The 11,952-nt window shown below is 38.1% G+C and overlaps 1 protein-coding gene across 1 annotated transcript; it reads right to left on the reverse strand.

Moving 5' to 3' along the window:
- Window positions 1-311: 311 nt before the first annotated feature.
- Window positions 312-3,482, reverse strand: NDUFB6 (NADH:ubiquinone oxidoreductase subunit B6). The gene is made up of 4 exons (XM_063457245.1): window positions 3,173-3,482; window positions 2,658-2,750; window positions 938-982; window positions 312-451 (listed from the first exon to the last, which is right to left on the reverse strand). The coding sequence occupies exons 1-4, from the start codon at window positions 3,350-3,352 to the stop codon at window positions 383-385; spliced, it is 387 nt and encodes a 128-aa protein (XP_063313315.1). The 5' UTR covers window positions 3,353-3,482; the 3' UTR covers window positions 312-382.
- Window positions 3,483-11,952: the final 8,470 nt, after the last annotated feature.

Raw genomic sequence — 11,952 nt, forward strand, 5'->3', positions numbered from 1 at the left:
TCACTTCTAATTAACTTAGTAAATAGTATGGCCCGGCAGGACGCTTTAACATTTATCTGTGGTTCTTATTTTATCAACACTGTAAAGAAAGGTTGAATTTCTTCAACTATGGACATAACTTTTAACCCTTTGATCTGAATGTTTGATAATGCATTATTTATAGCTCTCACCTGCGACTAAACTGGCTGAATTTGACTTTTTTTTTAAAATTAATTTCCCCAAAGAGTAGCTTGCCTGTTAAGCATTTGTATATATTTTACATGTAATAGCAAACAATTCTGCCAAAAATATCCAAACACAACCAGTTTTATATATTTTATTGTTAAATTAGTTTCTGCAGCACATTTAGCTATGAAAAAGGTGCAAACATTGCAGGCTTTATTTAATGGTGTCCTTTATGATCATCTTCCAGTGGTGGGAGAACTTCTCCAGTCTCTAAAATAATATCACCCTAAAGAAAAATACACATATATATAATAGGATGTAAAATAAACAATGTAAAATAAACAAACTACTTTATTCAGTTAATGTATGCAGTGTGTTTGTAATGCATAAGCTTCTATCTGCTTGCTATTGTGTTTAATTACTAAACAGATTGCAGTGAATTGAAAAAACGAATGTAAAATTCTGGATAAATCAGCCAAGCCATGACGATAGCCGAACTGGATTATTTTACCTCCCAAAACATCTGAACTTAAAATTGTGCCATTCAAGTTTCATTTCAATTTGATGTTCAGGTTTCCTTATAAAAGGTTTATAGTAAACACACCTGCAGACACAATTAGATTCTACAAGGATAACCTTTAGCCTCTGTGTAAAATCAGATTATTAATTTCTAGATTGGTGACATTGTGTATATATATTATATATAAAATTATGTATGTATGTAAGTCATGCTATAAATTGACATATAGAAATTTTTAAAATAAACACTTACTGGAAATAGCCGGGGCTTCAAATTCACAATGCCATAGGGTTTTGTCTAGAATTAAACAACAGTCAGTCAGTTTTATCTGTAAACTCAGAAACCACTAGCACTGGTTAGCTGCTTTTTTCAAGTTTAGTATTACACAATCTACAGTTGAACATGGTACAGTATGAAAATTATAGCTCTTAAAAAGACAAATAAAAACAATCTTTATTGAAGTTGTATTACACTTTTTCCTGTATCTTCCAATAACAAACTCTACCTAGCCTCATGTAAAACTCCTATAGAGGAATCACTTACACCATTGAATAAATGTGATGTTCCACTTAATATAAATTTATAGTAAAGATTTATAAAATGACTTCAGACGTTTAGTTCACACTGCAAATAGGTAGAAGACATAGTAACATTGTTTAGTTTATTCTTTTTCTGTATTCTTTCTCTATGCTGACTGCCAATTGCAAAGGACAGAGCTTTAACCCCTTAAGGACCAAACTTCTGGAATAAAAGGGAATCATGACATGTCACACATGTCATGTGTCCTTAAGGGGTTTAAACAATGATTGACAAGATTAGGGTAATCCTGTTACAGGACAGAGGGGTCTGAATTTCTGCATCTAACTTGAAGGGACACAAGTCACCACTACAGCTCATTGTAGTTCGTTTGGAGTTTACTGCCTGTCCCTTCAGAGAAAAAGCAGTGTTTACATCACTTTCTAGTAATACCGCTAGTTGCCGTCACTCAGACGGCCACTAGAAGTGATTCCTGGGTTTGTGCTGCACAATACGTTGCACTGACATTCAGCATCTCCATGTTGTGCATGGCGGCGCGGAACGTTCTCTATAGAGATGCATTGATGGAGGCCCACTGTGTGGAGACCCGCATGGCATGGAAATAAGGGGAGTAATAAACTAACCTTTTACTTTGCGGACAGGGGGGACAAACCTAAATGGCACATTTAGACCTATAATATCAGGAATACTTGTTTGTATTCCTAACACTAGAGTGTTCTTTTAATTTTCACACATTGCAAATACAGACTTGTTAGATATAGAGATATATATATATTAAAAATCATTTGAAGTGACAATCCCCCTTTAAGAATAGGTAGTCTTTGAAAGCGTAATAGTCTGTATAAAATTCACTTGGCTAGAATATCTAGGAGTTTACTTGATAAAGCCGATATGTGCCGTCAAACTGTAAAATGTAAGTAGCTCTTATTTAGCTACTGGCCAAAACTACTATATGGCTCGTAAAACAGAGAAAATTTATAGAGCACTAACTTTGGAGGACAAAACACAAGATTTCCTGAACAAAGTGTATTGGAGGTCTTACTGTCCCCGACATGCAAAGCTAGAAAGTCAATTAGATAAACATCACAAATAAGCATTCATGTGGTTATGTTTCTTTCTGTACAGTTACAAAACCAAAAGAGATGGATATTTAGTTATTTTTTTTTTATTTAAAATGATCTGCCAACAAGAATGTCCAATTAATCCACACTATTTTTAATATAATTCCTATAATGCTTTATAGCTGGCCAGGAATATTGTTCGACACCCTAAGGCATGTACACAGTAAAATACTCAACTTTAAAATTCCTGCACAATTAACATTATCCTCTAAATTTCAAATTGTGTTAATGAAAATGCTTCATGTGCGGGAATTAATAATTAAAAAAATAATATTAATATATAATTATATATAAATAATGCATGTTGTCCTTACATCAATGTGGTACTTGACATAGTAATGAACGATCCAGGCTGGAATCAGCAGTTTTGTTACAGCAAAAACACTAGCATTATAAGCTTTAAATGTCTGTGAAGAGAAATGAGCAGCATTTACTTAAAACATTAGTAGTATATTAAATGTACACAACACACTTGTGTATATATATATATATATATATATATATATATATATATATATATATATATTTTTTTTTTTTTCTGCGTAACACCTCCATTAAGGTTAGAAAAGTAAAATCCAAAAGCTATGAACATACTTAACTCAATATTACAATACTACAATATTTTCTACTCCAATAGTCTATACCTGCTTGTAGATGATTAATTAAATATAATAACTTTCTAATGACAGTCTGAAGGCTCTGCTGATAACACCATACTCCCAATGTAACCCCAATATTCACTATAGTGTTTGGCATTGTACACACTATAATACCATGTTTGTGATTATTCCCCATTGCACACTACACCAGCCCCCCTGGAGTTACCCACGTAGATCCTCCAGAGGCTCCTCTGTTGCAGGAAGTTGCCCCAGAACCTGTCTATGGCTCCCTTCTTGGCAGGGGGCAGGACAGGCTCCCGGGGGCTGAGCTCTTGGTCCTTCATCCAGCGCCTCCTGAGAGTCCGCAGCTGCTCCAGACGGAGCCTCTCATCCGCAGTGTAGCCCGACATGACGTCCCAGCGCCGTTAACACTAAAATACCGACTTCGTGTTTGTACCAGGAGCCGTGACCCAGTGCCGCCTGTCCTAGCTTGCAGAGGGCACTCGGCGGCTGCGGCGCACGGTGATGACGTTATTAACTCTGTCTCCCTCTACTGGCTTAGTAGCAGAATGTTCCCATCCAGCTACAGGACCAAGCGACTACCGAGGTCACGTGGTACAGGATGCAAGGATACAACAAGCTATAAACTCAAATCAGTAGGAGCTGCTGTGATGGGCAGTCCATACTCTCCTAATCACACTCACCCCAATCACACACTTTTAGTGTCTGTCCCATGGCTGCCATCAGAAATCTCAGGTCCCCTTCCAAAAAAAAAATAATCTAAAATGTGCTCACCTTGTTACACACTGTCACAGCGCACACTAGTCCAAGAGTGCTCACAACCTGATTCTGGGTTTGAGAGGGTTGACAATCACTATTTTTCTGCTTGAAAAATAATGTAAATTTGTTTTTATTTTATTTTTTTAAATACCCATTTAAGACCACCCACACGTAAAGGGAACCTGTTATAAATAACAATTTACCTGCGCCCATATACATTGATACATGTGTATTCACTGTAACATATAAAGATTTATTCAAAATATCCCGCAGAATCAATTCATGAGAATAAAACGTAACTGCACAAGAGAGGATGATTATCAACAACAAATTAAACAAGTGGAAGAAACATTTATAAAGAAAAAATATCCAAAAGAACTTCTAAATAAGGCTAAAAATTATGTCTCAAAAATTGAAAGAAAAGATTTAGTGGCACCGAAAGAAAGAACAAACGGCAATTCAAGGGAATTTCAATTCTCCCTAATTACTCAGTATAACAATCAAGCCTTTAAAATTGAGAAAATAATGAATAATCATTGGCCCATTTTATTGCAAGACCACATTTTAGGCAAGATCCTTCCCGAAAAACCCATTACTGTTTTTAAACGAGCCAATATTTTTAAAAATAAATTAGCTCCCAGTGCTTTACCCAAAATTAAACAACAAGAAAACTCTTTTAATAAAATAATGAGAAACCAAAAGGGTTTTTAAAGTGTGGCAATTGCTCTACTTGTAAATATCAAAAGAGAAAAACTGAAAAAATTCAAAAGTTTTGTAACAAAATAATCTTTTAGTATTAAACATTTTATAAATTGTAAAACCAAAAATGTAATCTATTTATTACAATGTAAATGTGGTGTTCAGTATGTTGGCAGAACAGCAAGAATAGTATACAAACAACTATTAGAATATTTTTATAATATAAGAACAAATAGTCACATAGTGTACCTAGACACTGCCAAAACTGAAAAGATTTTAACTTTCAAACGTTTACTTGTATAGGTATACATGTGGTAGAACCACACTGGAGAGGAGGAGATATAGCGTTGGCTTTAACTAAAAGACTGTTTAACTAAAATTGAATTTGTTCTGGTGAGTAGAATCATTACATTAAGGCTTTTTGCTGTAAACACAGTCTTTTCAAAGAAAATGCAGTGTTTACATTACAGCCCACTGAATATTTGGATGCATTTTAGGCAACCATGACCCAGGAAGGATCTCTAACAGCCATCTGAGGAATGGCCAATGAAGTTATCACTAGGCTGTAATGTAAACACTACATTTTCTCTGAAAAGACAGCAAAAAGCCTGAATTTTAAATAACTATTTCTCCTCTGTATATATTAAGGAAGAACCCATGGCAATAGATGTGCAAATGATTTTTACTAAAAACTTGCAGAATAATTGTAATTGGTTAACTCAAGACAAGGTGCTGCAGCAACTAAAGAAAGTTAATATAAACAAAGCTCCAGGGCCTGACGGTATCCATCCACGAGTACTTAAGGAACTAAGTGTAGAAATAAGTAAGCCTCCGTTTTTAATCTTTCAAGATTCTTTTCTTTCAGGAAGTGTTCCGGAGGATTGGAGGAAAGCAGATGTGGTTCCTATATTCAAAAGGGGTTCAAAATCCTTGCTTGGAAATTATAGACATGTGAGCTTAACTTCTGTGGCTGGGAAAATATTTGAAAGGTTATTAAGGGATAATATTCAAGAATTCCTTGAGAAGAACATGGTTATCAGCAAAAATCAGCACGGTTTTTATGAAGCACAGGTCATGTCAAACTAACTTGATTGCGTTCTACGAAGAAGTAAGTAGAAGTATAGATGAGGGTGTTGCAGTGGATGTGATCTATTTTGATTTTGTCTGTAAGTGCAACCAATAAATACGTTTTGTTACTTTTTTACGTATTTCACTATGTTTGGCTCTTTTTATCCATTACTTTGAGGTTATTTATCCATTTGAATCTACTATCAAGTTCCCTATCATCATACATACCCCAGGGAGGTGAGAAGCCTGATTTTCACTTTCGTTTGTGAGTTTAATATATACCCCATTCTCTCACTATTTATCCTAAACAGTATTATGCTATGATTTGTATTTTTTTATTATTCTAGATTTCTTAATATTCTTATACAGAATATTACTAGTCTGGTCACTGTGTCCAGGTTGTATTTAATATTGTACGCTAATTGAAGGTGTTTTCCACTTTTTGTTTCACATTGTATTATTTGGTGTTAGTGAGGTACATCCTTTCAATCTAGCCTACGTTTATTCATGGTTAGTGTGTATACTCTCTCTTTTTCACCCATGCTAAATCATTGACTTACAGCTGAGAGAGAAATCTATTTTCAAATAGGTTTTTCTCATAATCTATACATTTGCTAGTAACACTGCTAGCACAATGTATAGATACAATCTTATGCTCAATCTAATAAGCACAAGATGTTTGGAACATGACAGGTACCCTTTATCTCTAGTATGAATAAGCTGCCACCACCAAGACAATTTATTAATGGTGTGCCCTTGTCCCCCATGCAAATTAAATTAACCAACTGACAAAATGCAATTTAGCAAAGTATGTATGGTATAAATAACAAAAAGACACACTGTTGCATAGTGCCACAAATAACACGAAGCAAACAAAAATTGAAAAATAAAATATATGCAACAATTAGTCCTATAAATAACATGGGACTTAAAACACAGAACCTACACTAGTGCAAATATCACAGAGAATGGCAATGTGGGAAATTCTAGTTTAAGTCCATTTCGATGCTGTTCAGAAATAAAGTCCAAGAGAAGTTCAGCTTGATCTGGCATTCAGTTATATATATCAGTTTCTGTTTTTATTTCCAGCAAAACCAACCTCCATGACCAATTTATGATCCTTGGTTCATTTAGATTGCTGATGCGCAGTTAACTCAGATCCAAAGCACTTGATTGTTATCTTATAGGGCCCCAAAAGATTTCTTACCGAGTTATGGTTGCATGCACACCAGGAATTCTCTGTCAAGAAAAGACAAAAATTCCAATCACACAATTTAAAAAAGAGAATTGCCGTAGATGTTCTCATTTTGCTTCCTCTGAATGTCGATTGCAAGATTTTGAATGAAGATTTCAATAAAGGATTTTTTCAGAACGAGCAGTGGTAAATGTCAGTGAAGGTCGCTGTTTATTATGTATACTATGGCATATTGAGGTACTGACTGACTTTCTCTGCGATCCCAAGGTAATGTCAATTCTGCATGTTGCTGCAGGAGTGTGATATCTGCACACACACTCTCTCTTAAAGCAGCTCTATGGTAATTCTGGGAGGAAGTAATATCTACAATTTTTATTTCTCCAGTGCTGCCGCAGACTCCCATTTAATTAAGAGCCCACTCTAATACCACTGTAGTCCAGTTTATTTATATCTGTATTCCCAACCAGACCAGTAAATTCTGAGGGCCACAGGCACCCTGAAGCTGGCACTGCTCTCTCCCACATACTCCATCACTCTCTGTCTCTCACTCTCTCTTTCCCACTCACTCAGTGTGCCACTCTTTGACTTTTTTTAAAATGTATTAAATTAAATAGATTGTGTTAAAATTAGCAACTAGGCAGCTTTTGTTACCAATTCGCTAAGAAAGTAATTCAGTCAGGAAGGCAGGGGAGGAGATGGATGACCTGTCACTGGTCAAATGAGGGGCTTAGATTAAATAATGGAGGTAGAGTGGTCACCTCTGCCCAGGGGACGAGGACGCTATAAATAAAAAACATCAGAGGAGACGTGTCCTGTTCTTTTTGTGAAATGCCTTCTAACCATTTTTCACAGGACCAGGGCTTTACCTGAGTTATTTCCCATCACTATGCAGGACCTTACCGCTAGAGGGCAGTATGGGAACTATTTTTTTTCAGTTTGAGTACTCTGCAGGGCCTGAGCACTAGGGGCAAAATGTCAATTAGCTCCATAGGTAATAGCTTCTTTACATTGAGCAAGGTAGTTCCCATAGTCAGAATTGACAAGTCCATCTGTGGAATCGAAACTAGTAGTATCTGACTTATTTGTGAATTTCAAAGCCTGCTTGGTATACAATCTCCATGTAAAGATTCAACTGCTTTAGTTACAAATAGGTCTGATTATAAACTTTAAAAGACCACTAAAGTTACCTTGGCCACTTCATCTTAATGAAGTGACCTGGGTGCAGTGGTCCTGTCCTTGTAACTTGCAATGTAAATTATTATAGTTTTTTATATTTGCAATGTTTGGATCACAGGGTTAGTCCGCCTCTAGTGGCTTCCTATAGACAGCCCCTAGAAAGGCTTCCACAGTACTAACTAAGTAAAACTCAGTCAAGTGACTCAGAAGTCCCAATAGGAAAGCATTGTTCAATGATCTCCTATTGGGAAGCTTGGATTAGCGAGCAGCATTTGACGTGCATGCCATCATGTCTCAATGCTCCTCTACAAGGCCATACCTCCTCTATGACTTCACAGGAGGCAGAGAGGTAAGCAATGCCAATGGAGTCTCAGTGCTGGAAAAAGGTAATTAAACATAGGGGGGAGAAGGGGGCTAGAAAATTGGGAACAGAAATACTAATTTGGTTTCTATATTCCTAACACTTTAGTGTTCACTTAATCCCTTAAGGACACATGACGGAAATTTTGCGTCATGATTCCCTTTTATTTCTGAAGCTGTCCTTAAGGGGTTAAATATATTCTATGTATAGGTGTAAGAAATAGGGAGTTAGATAGGGATGGGGAGGGCAAGCCCTCCAGATAATCTAGTGGTGGGTGTGAGTTCCCCCAAATCATGCTGGTGTAGCTTTTAAATCATATGCTTTACCATTTAAGTAATACAGTCAATGTGTCTTCTGGGAGAGTTTTCTAATTTTGACTTTTTAAAAATGTCCATACCTTTAGTAAAATGTGATTTTTTTTTTTTGTCATTCATTGCATTTTTAAATGTGTTAAAGGTACACTCCATTGAATGTTTTATTTCTTCCTTTCTCTGTTTAGAAGATATACCACAAAGAAAATATGCATTTATTTTTTTCCGTTTTCTTTGGTGGTATTTATTTCTGTCTGTAGCTTTTTGCAAGCTCTTCCCTCTTTACCTAGACTTGGGCCCAAAGTCCCCTTCAGTTATGCTAAAGGAAGCAAAAGTCTGTTAATATAAAGGCAACAATTCCACCTGTGACACCAGTGAATTGTAAACAAAAAATTTAAAAAAAACCTTAACTTATAGATACAAAGCCTTCCAAGGTTACCTTCCAGATGATAACTGACCAAAACATAGAAATACAACACAGAAATTTTAGGGATCCTGCTGCTGTACCTTAAACAAGGATATGACATAGTGCATGTGACAAAATGGCTTTTGTCACTGGGTCTGCATGTGACAAACTGCCCTACCCCCCCTATCGCTTGGAGGAGCCGGATTGTTAGCCTCTTACCCTGGGATGCTGGCCCTTTAAGTTATGGAGTCTTAAGGCACTTGGGACAGAGCCCTTTGTCCCTGGATCACACCATTTGCCTTAGTTGCTTGGATTTTACATTTCCCCTGGGGCATTCGTATGTTGGTTCGTGCAGTTTAACTTCCAGTACAGCCAGGATAATGCTGTCGGCTACAAACACGCGAACAGCCGGTGAAAGCCCAACTTCAGTCGACGTTTTTGAGAACTGTGTTCGTGGGATCTGAGTGCTATTCGCCTATAATATGCGCTCAGATCCAAGCTATCTGGGGGTGTGTGGAACATGGGGACTTCGTTCAGCGAAACATGAGTTATTGATTTAAATACAGTTTTGTTAAAAGGTAAAAAGCACATGTTTCTCTCTGCCCGGAAATAATTAGGTTCTCTGCAACCACTTAAGTTAATTATCTCCAGGATAGAGAGGAGGGGTTACACTCTTCCTGTGGGTGTGTGTAATATTTGTAAAGTACAGTGATTGGTTCTGTATATTCTGTTTCAGTCTTCCACAAGGTCCCATGTGGGAGTGTCCTTGCTGGAAGACCATCATAAAAGGGCTGAGTTTGGCCATCAATAAACACATTCATTTTACCCCTTCATGAAGTCTCGACTCATGTTTGGGGAATTAGGAGCTATAATCACTACTTCACTCTTTTCAGCTTGGATTTCGGGAGACGCTACAAGGATCAGCGCTGCACGGATAGCAGGATCCGTTACACTGGTGGCAAGCGGCGGGATTTTCTCCCGAATGGATATACAGAACCGAATCAAGTAGTGAATAACATCCTAGCGACACCGGTACCATGGATTTATAATTAGGGCAACGCTAGTATTCGTACAGTGCCCCTGGCTACAGCAGCATGGAATCAGCTAGTTCCTGGACAGAGTTCCATGAGGAAGAGCACCCGGATTACAGGGATGCAGCCCAGAAAGGCGTATGGCACGAGGCCATGGAGGACGTGCAGCGACAACGGAGCGAGAGTCTCCACAGCGAGGAGCAGAGGTTGCGAATGCGATTGGCGCTGCGAAAGCCTCTGCTGGGGGAGTATAACCGGACCTTAAAATGGCCGGACTTAACGTCTCCAAGAATAGTCAAAATACTAGCCGAGGTCAGGGACACAGAATCAGACACAAAGATGAGGGAAAGCCAAAAGTCAAGGATACCAGATATCAGGGAAGTCAAAACAAAGCCAAAGTCAATTACCAGAAAATCAAGATTAGGAACGCACTCTCGGATAACCATAGGCATGAAACCACGACAGGGCAATGAGCAAGAGGAGAGTTGGGTTTAAATACCTCTCCTGTGGATCCAATTGGCTGTAACCATGTGCATGATTGTTGCTCGGCACAACTTTTCCTGTCAGGATGGTAATGTTGCTCAGCACAACTTTTCCTGTCAGGACGGTAATGTTGCTTGGCACAACTTTTCCTGTCAGGGCAGTAAATGCCATTAACCACATTTTTATGTGCGGATGAATACGTGACACAGTCCCATTTAAATAGGGCTAACCCCCATGTGTTTATTGAGGTGTGATGGGCATCTTCTCCTTCTGCCTCCGGATATGCTGGTGGCTCTCCTGCCACAGCCGTCTCTGTTTACCGCTGATTAAATTTTCCGCCGGTGTTTTGAAAGGTGCTTTCGAGTTTCGTGACGCACTTACGTGTGTTCCATTGCAGATTTCCGTCATAATGGCCTGTGTTCCAAACGGAAGAATGAATATCAAGTCACAGTCTCCCCCTGGTGTTCTCCTATGGGGAAAAATCTTATTTACCTAAAAGAAACTCATGTTAGTCTCATATCCTTAGAACTTAGATGCATAAATTATAAGTTGTAACTGGTGGACCAATTTTATATGGTACAATCATAAATATATTCATAAAAAATAACATACCGTAATAAAAATATATCATTATGTACACCTCTTAATCAATATTAATTTAATTTCTATAATATTCTAAACCACATGATTATTTTCAATGCTCTTGTGATCAATGTGAAAAACACCATCTATTTTCTGTCTATTTACACACCATTCATTGCTTATTTGATGTTTTTCTTTTTTTCTTACTTATGCGATTGATAATAGTGATCACAATTTAAAACCTCATTAACCCAAAAACTGTACAATAAAGAAACATTAAAGGACCACTCTAGGCACCCAGACCACTTCAGCTTAATGAAGTGGTCTGGGTGCCAGGTCCAGCTAGGGTTAACTAATTGTTTTATAAACATAGCAGTTTCAGAGAAACTGCTATGTTTATCAATTAGTTAAGCCTTCCCCCTAATCCTCTAGTGGCTGTCTCACTGACAGCCGCTAGAGGCGCTTGCGTGATTCTCACTGTGAAAATCACAGTGAGAGCACGCAAGCGTCCATAGGAAAGCATTATGAATGCTTTCCTATGTGACCGGCTGAATGCGCGCGCAGCTCTTGCCGCGCGTGCGCATTCAGCCGACGGGGAGGAACGGAGGCGGAGAGGAGGAGGAGCGCTCCCCGCCCAGCGCTGGAAAAAGGTAAGTTTTAACCCTTTTCCCCTTTCCAGAGCCGGGCGGGAGGGGGTCCCTGAGGGTGGGGGCACCCTCAGGGCACTCTAGTGCCAGGAAAACGAGTATGCTTTCCTGGCACTAGAGTGGTCTTTTAATATTTTTACCTTCACCTTTAGATGATAATAGTGATTTATGATAAGTAATATAAAATACCTATAGTGAAATATCCTTTTCCACATACCTAGTGTTGAGGAAATCAAACCAAGCGTTTGATGATATCCTGAGTATCTGCCTC

The sequence above is a fragment of the Pelobates fuscus genome, chromosome 5, assembly GCF_036172605.1.
Source record: "Pelobates fuscus isolate aPelFus1 chromosome 5, aPelFus1.pri, whole genome shotgun sequence".
Classification (NCBI taxonomy): Eukaryota; Metazoa; Chordata; class Amphibia; order Anura; family Pelobatidae; genus Pelobates; species Pelobates fuscus.